Below are 12,486 nucleotides of genomic sequence, written 5' to 3'. Positions count from 1 at the left end.
GAACTTGCACAATGGCGTACCGCAAGCAACACGTCACTTCCGCTCATGAATATTCATGACATTAGCGACTGTTGCTAAATAAGGACAAGCCACCGTTTGTCCCTAATAGGAAATGAATGGAAATCGTGTACGAAGGAGATGTTTACAGAAATAAACCTACCAATTCTCTCCGAAAATGATGTGCCTTGTGCCAAATTCACTGGCAAAGATGTAGAAGAACATAAAAATGTTCAGTTAAAGAGATGGCTTTAGTGTCGAAGGCTGAAAAAGACGAAAAAAACGAGCCGACCTAAGCATAGCTTTAGCTTTTTTATTGACGCGACTGACAATGATATTCTCCTGTTTCAACAACCTATCCTTTACCATCAGCCCTGTCTTTCTTATATATCCTCTGCTTGTCCTACATCTCTTACCGTTCTTGGGGGTAATTTAGTTAGCTTTGTGTAGCGATCGCAAATGCTACTCAGTGACAGCCAACGAAGACTTTAAATTTTTTTCATTGATAACACATCTTAATCCTATAATTTATTTACACTTCCCCCTTACTAAGGTTGTTTTTTATATATATAACAGAAACGGTAACAGTGGCAGTCAGATACCATTGTAATTCTTTTCAGGTCATTCATTGTCAGACAGAAGCAGTACGGCACAACGTTACGCTAAAAAAATAAGTTAAAAATATAAAAATGGCTTACCTCTTTGTCCTCTGAAAGACCATGCCAACCCAACATAATGTTTACTGCATATGAAACGTGAATGGATTCGCCGAGCTGGTGTTAAAGTCCGCACAAGTTGATTCGGTCTTCACATTTTTTCCTCTCGAGTTTTTGGTTTCCGGAAACGTATGAAGAAAACATCCTTCATGTGTCGTAATGCCTAGAGTCGTTTCTACAAGTTCCAAAAAAGTAATGCGTGATCGGCATGTTCGTTTTCGAAAGATTACCGGAGAAAAGTAGCACTTTTTACTTTGGGTCTATGCGAGGGCAGGTCTATATTCGGCTTTACTTCCGCTTTACGATGCAACGTCACCGTCTAAAAATAGCCTGCGTGCGGTACGCCATTGATGGTTGACTAAATACTTATGTGCCCCACTGTATATATATATATATATACATACAAAAAGAATCCAGTAGGACTTTTTATTGCATACCTTTGGCTATCAAAGGCCAAAATAGTGCTAAATTCGTGAAATTATAACATGTATAATACCAGCCCAACAGTAAAAAGTAAAAATTCAATGAATGAATAATGAATAAACTTTTTAAAGATTTGGCTTTCACAAAGGCCAAACAGTGCAACTTTCATGAAATTATAAGTAATAATAATTGACCACAGCATCCTGTCCCTCTATTAGCCTCCCTCTCTGTGCACCAGCAGCAACACACACTTAGCTTGGCTTAATTTGCTTACTTCTACAGCACTTTTGTATCGGCTTCCCACCCATCCTTTGAAATAAGGAATTGTTCCGAATTGGGAATGAAAAGTTGCATTCCGCGTTGAACCAATACGGAATATATATAAGTACATACATTTCTATGCATTTTAGGAGTTTTGGGGATGTCCCTTTTTTTTCGTCATCAGTACAGCTTTGGGCGCGAGGGGAGCGTCCCTTACTTCAATTTCTGAAAGGTGGCAAACCTACTTTGGAAACAGGTCTAAAATTACTACCGCATTTCTTTCAGTAAAAGACAACAAAAGTAAAGTAGACAAACTGAACTAACCGGAGATTGTTGCACCAACCCCCTTCCTGTGGATAGTAGTCCAGTCCTGCTGTTGCAGCCTCAAACTCTTTGTGGTCGTTCACGTTTCATTTTCAAATGTTTTATCAGGTTCGAAGTATTAACTCTGGCCAATTTGACTCCACCTCTCCAAACTTTCAGGCCGCAAATCTTGCATGCAGTCATTGTACGTGACGGAGACTATAAACCGAAATATTTCCAGAACGCTGACATTTTCCTCTCGTACTTTGTTTTTGCTACATATGAAAAAGCTGCCCCGGCATTGGTTAAGAGTGGCTATTGGCCCGCACTCATTGGTCTGGAGCAGGCCAATAGCGATAGCTGCTTGGAATGCAAAGTGATCACGTGTCATCACACAACACAGAGTGTAGTGAGCGTCAGGAGGAAAAAAAAAGGCTGCAGTTAAGAGTTATAATACTGAACCCGTAAATGGTATCTGCGCCCTCTTTGTTAGTACTCACCGATACCGATACCACCGGATTGACCCCCCCTGCCGATAATGGTATCGGTGCATCTTTAGTTATACCCAACTCTGATTTCTACATCCCTAATGTTTACACACACCCGAACCTAGACACAAAAAAAGGTCTGAAAAAATGAAAAAAGACAAGAATGAACCCCATTTTGGTAGACATTTTATTTCATGATGGTAGGAACACAAGACAAAGGTCATAAAGTTAGTAATGTTCAGGTCATGCCACTTTTACTTGGTGCACTACCCCTTCAGGTTTGAGATCGGGCAGTAGTTTACATCCACTTTTAAATATGTTAGGAACAAAAAAGGGGAAATGAACATTCCTCTCGTTTTTTTTGTTTTTTTTACCCCCAAACTATGATTTTATCTGTTATTACCATGACTATCATATGTAGATTGGCTTTATCAATTGGCAAAAGAAAAAAAAAAAAAGAAGCTTAGAGTCAAGGTGACTGGTGACTTTAAAGGCAATTCCAAGTTGGCAATAAATCGTCTTTTTGTTTGGTGTCATGTACAAATATACATATATTTTTAGTGTCGACACCTCAATTGGCCATATCCAAAGAACAGCATGTTTTAAGCAAGACGTAAAGAGAGCGAGTGCTGGAACTGAGACAAGTCTTTTTACACCAGAAAAGGGCCCCCTGAATTCACCTGATATTACGCACAACACAGTATAATTATAGCTTTAGTGATATCCCTCCCCCATGTACATTTATTAACGTGTGGTAGAAGAGACACGGCTCCAGTGTATATTACTAAAATAAAACAACAACATAAACCTCCACAAATAACACATTTTGCACTTAAAACAGGTGGGCTGTACAAACAAAACTGGTTGCCAAATCATTTTAGAGGGGAACCATTATTAAGAATGAAAACCAACAAGACTGACTGATACTTAACCACAAAACAGGCATGATTTTGTCATAGAATATATTGCCAAAGATATCATATCAAAAGAAGATATGTCATCACAGCTTATTGTGGTTTAGCAACTCCTCATTGCATCACTGAATGTTACAAACCCATGCGCTACTACAGTATGTTAGTTAACAAGAATAATTGTTTATTTGTGGCTGTTATGGCTTCAACAAGTGTCACAGTCACTCTCAACAGCCAGAGTCTTCCAGGAATGTGGAATATAAAAAGAAAACGTCTTCTTGTTGTTTGTTGACTGTTGCCAGGCAAGACACATCCAAAGATGATCGTCTCTCTCCCATTGCATTACTCCGTTTTTTTCCCCCATCCTCCCTCAAGACAATTTCTCCCCTCGTGCACCGTTCAAGGGTCCCGCATAAAACCAGGAAGAGAAGATACAGTAAGTGAGCCAACAATTTCTTATTGTTAAAAAAAACATTTTACTTGTGTTTTTTAGTTGGTTAAAGAGGGAAAAAAATCAACACTGCATAAGTCCATGCGTTAAAAGTGGTAATTATGAGTTATGTTTTGCTTGAGAAAAACAAAATAAAACAAAAACAAAAAAAAAACAGACCCCAAAATTCTCTGAGAAAAACAACAATGTTACATATTCACAGTCTCTGGTATCATTCATAAACTCTATTTATAACAATTTATTTAATATAATGATGTGTTAGCATCAGTTGGGCTTTAGATACAACAAATAGTAGTTTTAGTATGAATTAAATTACATTTTTGGCGCCATGAGTTAAAGAGTGATGGATGAGTGTTTTTGTTGTTGTACTTCTCACTGTAGCAGCTTGATTGATCTCATAGTCCCATTAGGAAAATACTTTGACCGGGAGTTGGAGAGGGAATGTATAATAAAAGTAATGTATTCTGTATATATTATATTGCATGTAAAAAATGTCTGGGGAATGTAAGCGACGGATATGGCACCATGATAAGGGCTTAAGTAATAATCAATACCAGAGTTCAAGTAATGAGCAACATCAAGTAGCAACCTTTTGTTACCTCTGACGGATTAAACAGCAAACGCGATACACTGAAAAATATGCCTTACATGTTGATTAAAAAAAGGCAAAAGATGTGAACGGAGTAACAGATTAAAAGAAATTATGAGGGAAAACAAGAAATTTAAAAACATTTTCTTCCCATATAAAAAGCGACGAAAAGTATACAAAAATAGAAAATAATTACAGCAGGAGACATTGGTGCTATGGAGGGAGTGGAAAGGATGGGGAGGATTTCTTGAGTAGTTACTGATTGGTTTCCTCTTTTCTCTCAGTGTTTTTTTGGGCCTTATTTGGCCGCTGGACAGTGTAATATTTGGGGGCTGTTTAATGCATCCTCCACCAGGTGGAGCTCCACGCCATCGACGACCACATCCTTGATGCAGCCTACAAAGCCTGTGCTGTAGGCCTTGGGCAACCGACGTGCCACCGCCACTTCCTCCAGGCCGCCTGAGGACAACAGGAAACAAGATGCTTAAGCAATTGTACAAGACAGTGACAATAATAGAAGCGGTAGAATACAACTAAGTAGATTAAACAAAGTAGATTTTTCTGCCATCTCCACTTGTGTACCGTATTTTCCGCAGTATAAGGCACACCTAAAAGTCTTCCGTTTTCTCAAAAGCCGACAGTGCGCCTAATAATCAAATGTGCCCTATATATGGATCAATACAGGTAGTGTCCGGATTACGGCGTACTCAGTTTAAGCGATTTCGACTTTACGACGCCGGGTCTCGTATACCATTTTGTCTTTTTTTTTTTTTTGGTCGCATAAACAGTATCTTATTGTACCTCTGAGTATTTTTTTTTGTTTGTTTGTTCTGTCCTCACTAAACGTTAAGTTGTTCAGCTTTGCCGACAGCAAACAAAGCAATTGTGCTTTTAGAAGCTTTTTACTTCTTCACTTTGACAATTTGTAAAGCTGTAACACATATAAAGTGGTACCTCGACATACGATCGCTTCGACACACAATCTTTTCGCCATCCGACGTAAAATTTGACTCGCCATTTGTTTCTATATCCGACGACATGCTGGAAATGCTACGATTTTTGACAGCGCTGCAAATTCTTTGCTTTGTCGGACGCACAGCTGATTTTCTTGTGAGAGAAATCAACACTGGATCCAAAAAGGTTAGTGCAGGTGGAGGAGAAAAAAAGAAAAGGTGAATTGAAATGAAAATGTAAATGATAGCAAAATATAAGCATGGTGTGTGATTCCATGAACTGGGTCGACAACAGGGCCGTAGAATGTCGATCTCGGCCGGCGGTCCTCCACCGTTTGCCAGTCTTTATAAGTTAAGGTGATAATTTTTATTATGGTAACATTCCCAAAGAAATTTCCAGCTTCGTCAGGTTTCTAATCATTTATTCCATCAACACAACGAGCAACACAACGCCAGCATCAAAACAAAGTAAAAGAGAGCCGCTCTCTCTTGCTCACCGTCACGTCAGCCACGCGGTGCGTTCAGGTAAAGCAAAAAAAGTCCGCCACATTAGAACCCGATTCGTTAAATTATTACAGGTATTATTATTATTATTATTCTGATTTTTATTTATAATTTATTTGCTTTGCTCTTTGTAACTGCTACTTGCAATAGTAACAGCAGTATTTATTAAGGATTTAGTGTAGGCTTTTGGGCTGTGGAACGAATTAATGGAATTATAATGTATTCTTATGGGAAAATCCTGCTCGACATACGACAATTTCGACTTACAAACAAGGTCCTGGAACGAATTAACTTCGTGTGTAGAGGTACCACTGTACTGACACTTATGCTTAAAATGACACACATTTTAACAATAAAACACTTGACACAAAACAATTGGTATCCAAATGTCCATCTCGTCTAATCGATACGTAAATTTAGTAGGTTTAAATTAGCCTAACTTGCCTAATAAAAGTCAGCTATCTTAAATGCTACGAATGCTAACGTATTTACAAATTTCATAGCAAATCGCTCACGCATAACTCCACAAACTGTAGCTCTAAACTTAATTACAAATGTGTACACAAACATATAGTAGCTGAAACAATTTACAGCCTTATGTGGGCCAAACCAGAGCGCTGCTATCCTTTATTCACCTCAGACATCTGAGTTTGCTCCTGAATCATATAAGATGACAGTCCAGCTAGACCCAATGCTGTCACCAAAATTTTAAAGGGTTAATTTTGACTTGTGCGGAAATTTGGGTTGCGTCGCCAGCGTAGGAGCGGAACTCGTTCGTAACCTAGGGACTATATGTATTACCATATTTTTCGGACTGTACGTTGCACCTGAGTATAAGTCGCACCAGCCAAAACATGCGCAATGAAAAGGAAAAAAAACATATAAAAGTCGCACTGGAGTATGAGTCGCATTTTTGGGGGGAAATTTATTTGATGGAATCCAGCACCAAGAACAGACATGTCATATTGAAAGGCAATTTAAAATACAATAGAGAACAACAGGCTGAATAGGTGTACGCTATGCTAACATTACAGGACGCTAGAAGTTAGATCGGGCCTAAAAAGTCCAGCCCGACCCGACCGGCCCGCGGGTATTGAAGGCAGACGTGGCCTGAGCCCTATCAATTAACTTGATTTGCTTGCCCGAGCCTGAAAAAACCCGAAATTTTATGTTTTGTGAGGACTCAGGAGAAGGAGGAAAAGCGGGGATGCGATATGTGGTTGCGTCTTTGTGTGATCACGTTTGTGACGATGAGGTGCATATGTGCATAATGATAACAAATCAAAGCCTGTCTTTGGTAATGAATTCTCCCAGTTAAACAAGACTGTAAGGTGGATATTCAATAAACCTTTATAATTTTTATATTTGCGTGTCTGTTCTAACAGGCGAATAGTGGATTTGACATTTATTTTAATCTCCTCGAGTTACAGAAAAAAAGGCAGGTTTTCTCAATGCTTAAATAGTCTGCATTTACACAATGCATTTACACAATGAAATAATGCTGGAAAAGTTTGTTAAATATATTTCTAAATGAGACCAAAGCGCCACATTTGTTTACATTCAGCGAAGCCGACGCAGGTTTCCGTATGTTCAACAATTAATTTGAATCCTTTCCATATGCCAATCCTACCACAGTTGTTTGCTTTTCAATTCCCATGTCTTTAGTTTGTTTTTCACTCCTATAGCTGCTCCATATCAAAAAGGAAATACCAGGAAGCTCGCGGAGGGGAAGATTGAAAAGAGAGCGGGGCCACTGCGTTCACGTGCGCAGGCATGCACAGCGCCTTCTCTGTCTTATCCAAATAATTTATTTTATCTAACATCCATACATCGTTTTAGTATAAATATATGAATATATATTTATTTTAAAAAAGTTAGCGAGAGAGAAGTTGGCCCGACACGACAGTAAATAATCACAAATAACTCGCTCCAGAGTATAAGACGCACCCTCTGCCAAACTATGGAAAAAAAAAAAAAAATGCGACGTTAATCATGACATTACATTCCCTCTAGCAAAATAATTATGGAACTTTCATCTAAAAAATATGTCCTTTAAATGGCATCCTCCTGCATGAATGCATTCTTGAAATCTGCAGTTACCACTTAAAAAAAAAAAAACGGGAATTTTTGCACATAAGCAAGTGGAAACACTGTGAGACAGTGACCTTGAGCAAGTCAACAATGTACCATTTTAGTAACCTTGGTGAAATCAGGATGAAATTGGCAGTACTGTATTCCATCTCAGATGAGAAATCAATGAGGAATCTCAACAGCAGCTTTCAAGAATGTATAAGTACAAGAGGACGCATTTAAAGAACGTCATTTTTAAACAGGGAAAATTCCATCATTGTTTCTTAATTGGCATTTCCGAAGGTTTCAATTCCTATAAATAAAATATTTTTCCTTCCAGGACTCTACGCTAATTATTTTTCTGATGACTTTAATTTTGTTCCCTGTGACAGCAAATATTCACATTCAAAGACCACACTATTTTGATACACTTTCACAAGGTTAAGAAATGCAAGTACTGTACAAAACCTTCTAATATTCTGGTTACCTCATTTAGCTACAAGAGAGGACGAAATTTTAGAAAGTTCTCCCAGTATGTATGATGCAATGAACTGAAAACTACAGCCGCAAATTAGCATGTATTTAAACCAATTCTTGAGACTGTCAATCAAAAGTGAACATTATTATCTTTGTACAGGTAGGATTTTAGATTACTATAGCTAAATTGGAAACCACCCTTTTCGAGGAAACTTCTAATGTGTTTTAAACTCAGAATGAATAGACTGAAATAGTAGTTCTCTAATATGAAATTAGCACTTTTGTAGTTCAAAGCAATCAATTCATTCCATTGTGCTTTCTATTAGTCCACCTTTTCAATTTATATTAAATTTTAACTGAATTCGTATATCCTTTGAGGGCCAACATTGACCCAGTTAGTTGGTGTTTGACGCCTCCTATTCTCTCCAGCATGTTCGATGGTAATTTACGCTTTTGGGTACTCACAGGCCAACTACTCATCTTTCTCAGCATATTAGCAAGTTTTTATCAAATATTAATGATGTACTACTGGGTCATACCCTCTATTGTCCTCATCAAACTTATCTGCTGGGCTCAGAGTTCACTTTGCCGTCAAATGCGCTTTACCTCCTCTGTCCCACCCATCTTAATCGGATTGTGCACCTCAGAAATAGGGAATCGACAGGCCTAATTTCATGCGCATTACGGTCGAATTAATGATGAACGATGAAAAGGGGATTTAAAAAGAAAGACCCTTGATGGAAGGATTGGAGGATTATGTATTCTTGCTTTAGGGCTTAGCTCTCTCCACTGACTCCAATGTTGATACCTGAGGTCAACAACACACCTCCGTTGCTTCAACCAAGCTGCAAGATGGGTCCATGTTTGAAGGCTTTTTTACTGTGAAAGCCAGAAAATATTTGACCAAGTAGTATATTGTATTCACACGAAATGTAGCTCACTAGTCCAAGGCGATTTTGGTGAGTTTCAGAACGATGTGTAGGCAGAATGAAATAGTACATGAGCTCTAACTGCATATGTGGTGAATTTAATAAGTATGGCATCAGCTTGCGTCAAACACTCTCAAAGAGTGTGAAAACCACTTCATTGAACGTATTACTGTTGTTATCCTAATCATATTAAGAAATTCACCAAGTATCGGCTGAACAGCCATCAGTAGGGGTTAGTTGGAGGTGACACGCGAACACGAGCGATAGGAGAGAAATTATGTCTCCAAATGCCAATTCCATTTAGCAAATCTGTGATCTTCCCGGCTAACTTTACATCATCTGTACATGATGTCTACTAGCACTCCCTCATACCGAGCATGCACATTGACCTTCCTAGGTTGAGCAAATCAGTTTCATCCTGTCTGACATGTCGGTGAGGTACAAATTCAAACATGAAAATCGAGAGGAAAAGTAACACATATTCTATATGGCTCTATATACATTTACTAAACACTTACAAGAACCTGCATGGTTGTTGATGCCAAAACTGGGCTGCAAGAATTCATAACGTAAGACAACAATCAGTCTAATGGCCACTTTCAATGACATATACTGTCCAGAAGTGTGGTTTTCGTCAACAATGACAATAATGAAAATATTACTCATGTGACATGTGCTGCCCCTCTCCCCCACTCTCCTCAACGGAGTTTAGTAAGTGCCTAAAGCTAGGCTGCACTCCATCTTGCTTGTTTGGTAACACAGCGAGGTTGGTTTTCTTATACTGGCAAGAGAGGATACGCAATGTTGCTTTAGCTTTTAAAGGTCTGTGCTGAGTGATCATCAGATGGTAAACGTAACTCCTAGCGCTAGCGTAGCATTCGCGTTCGCATTAGCCTTATCAGAATGGCGAGCGTCCTCTTAAAACACTGGCCAGTCCAAACACAATAGGCTATTCTGATCAGTAAGTCCAGAGGAGAGCTAGTTGGCGAAATGGCATTTAGCTATTAGCCCACTTCAGCTGTTTGTTTGGTAAATGAGCAATTACTGGGAAATACTGATAACTTGCAACTTCTGGCTAGACTCTAAGAATAGCACACACACACAAAAAAAAATCTCAAATCTCCCAGTGTTAAAAGCACAGAGAACATTTTTTTTGTTACATACAGTTTGTGGCTTCGAGCTTAATTGAAAATGATGTACTGTTTTTACTGCTGAGTGTGTATTATCATCATCTATGTTCATTTAAAATTGTTGGAAACCTTTATTTTTGGACTAAAACCTTTACATTTTAAAGAGGAAAACATTTTGAAATGACTAAAATATGACTGAAACTTAGGGCTTCAACTAACGATTATTTTTTATAATCGATTAATCGGCCAACTAATTAAACGATTAATCGAGCAAATCTAACTTTTTTCAATTACCTTCACATTTTAACTAGTTGTTTTAGGCATGTTGTAAGTAACACTGACAACAACATTCAATTTCAAAGCACACTCTTGTATGACAATTTACAGTTTGAATGGGAGTTTGTGCTGAGACTAAGCTACAGTATGATTTGGTTTAAGTGTGTGGTTTCTTTATAAAAAGAAATTTACTTTCAACTTTACTATCTAACAATAACTCAATCGCCAATATGATTCTCCAAAACACAATTCAAACAGACGCTCAGGACACTGATTAGCATAATAATTAACTAGCTTAGCGCTCCATGATGAGTAGAATTGTACTTATCAACAAAGAATACAAACAATGCAAATGGCTTCATTTACTCACATCTGACAGAGGCACAGAGGCTCGAACACCACAATATATAATCTAACCCTCGACATTTTGTAATATTTGTTGATTCAGCAACCCAACCCAAGTGTAGCAGTGAACTCTCTCTTCCTCTAATCACTGGCATGCACGCGCACAGCCTCACATTACACGCACACAAGTACCCAAACGGGACTGCTCATAGCTTATTATCAAATTTGTTGGCAATTAATTTATGAATCGATTAGTTGTTGCAGCCACATTAAGAATCTAATTTAGATAGTAAGATGTCTGACAATTGGCAAAAATGTAAATTGTTCTCTTCCAAAGTAAAAGCGGATTTTATTCATGTACTACTTTGACTTAACAAAAAATGTAATGAAGAAATCTGATAATATTTACAAATGAGAAGTTATATATATATGTTATAATTTCAAGAATTTAGACAAGTTTAATGTGAACAAGGTCCTAAACGATTAACTGGTTATACAAATAGTTGTTAATTTGCTAAACGATTAGTTGTCGAGTAATCGATTCATTGTTGCACCTCTACTCAGACTTATAAATATTTTCATCCACAAGACTAAGACAAAAATTGAAAGGGCTGCCAAAAATGACCTTCATTTGAAAGACGGTTGCATTAAGTATTTAAGTATGCATATCACACATTTTTCTTATACCTCTGATAATGGAGAAAATAATGTTCAACTACCAAAAAAAAATGACACAGCTTACTAACGCAGCCATCGCGGGACAAACATGACGTCAGTCCCGATACATGTGTATAGCACATGAATGCAAATGCACACAAAACAGGTAAAAAGTAGCTAATAAAATAGTCACACACACTTTACAATTTTTGTACCTGTTCAAGCTGTCGTAGTTTTTCTCCTCTCACCACCTGAGACTCAGACAAAGCCTACTTCACTTCCTTGGGCAATTAAAGTGTGTATAAGCCATTGCATAACACAGTGGGCAGCCACAGCTTTATCGCCTCCTTTTGGGAAATATTCATTTCTATTTATGTTTGGCTCCACTGTTAGCCATTGGAAAATTAAAATTCTGTCTTTTGACTTTTTATACAAAATTCTTTCTGCTGATATGCATATGTTCAAGGTGTTTTCTCTCCCTTTAAAATAATCTCCTAAATAATTTTTCAGGAAACAAAAGAATTAAACCATTTGTTGAATTTTTATATTTACAAACAAGCATTGGGTTTGAATGGGGTCACAGGTTCAGTGGGAGAAACATTTTCCTTAATGAAGGGTGTTTATAGACATTCTTTTGGCTGAATGGTGGATTCCTCTATTTCTCTATCCAAGTGTGGCCACCTACCCAACCAAAGCGCTCCGTCTGTGTCCAGCTGAGTTGCTGCCAAAGGCGATGATCCTGTCACTGCTGCCTCATTGCCGACTTGTAGCGATCCATCTCGTAGGGCTCTGTGGAGGACAGGGCTGTTGTTTAGAAGAATGTGTGTCATATGCAATAGCTGTAAAATGTTCTTTCATTTAATCCGAAGCATCATGACTCCACGGCTCCGCTGGCAGCACACTAAGCACCCCCATAAACGCCTTTGCCAAGCAGCGTTCTAAATGGGCCTGCCTAGCAGCTAACAGATGCTGCAGGAACAGCATTCATACAAGGTGGCCCTGTACA

The 12,486-nt window shown here is 38.3% G+C and overlaps 1 protein-coding gene across 7 annotated transcripts in view; it reads right to left on the bottom strand.

The window, feature by feature from the left end:
* Window positions 1-2,357: 2,357 nt before the first annotated feature.
* Window positions 2,358-12,486, bottom strand: part of agrn (agrin) — a 526,155-nt gene continuing 516,026 nt past the window's right edge. For all 7 annotated transcript variants that reach the window (XM_057830472.1, XM_057830467.1, XM_057830469.1 and 4 more), the window contains 2 exons: window positions 12,166-12,269; window positions 2,358-4,598 (listed from right to left, as the gene is read on the bottom strand). In XM_057830472.1, coding sequence (XP_057686455.1) covers window positions 4,438-4,598; window positions 12,166-12,269 — 265 coding nt within the window. In that variant the 3' untranslated portion in view covers window positions 2,358-4,437. The remainder of the gene's footprint in view (window positions 4,599-12,165; window positions 12,270-12,486) is intronic.

Source organism: Corythoichthys intestinalis, chromosome 2 (assembly GCF_030265065.1).
Source record: "Corythoichthys intestinalis isolate RoL2023-P3 chromosome 2, ASM3026506v1, whole genome shotgun sequence".
Lineage (NCBI taxonomy): Eukaryota > Metazoa > Chordata > Actinopteri > Syngnathiformes > Syngnathidae > Corythoichthys > Corythoichthys intestinalis.
This window is presented reverse-complemented; position numbering and strand designations above follow the sequence as displayed.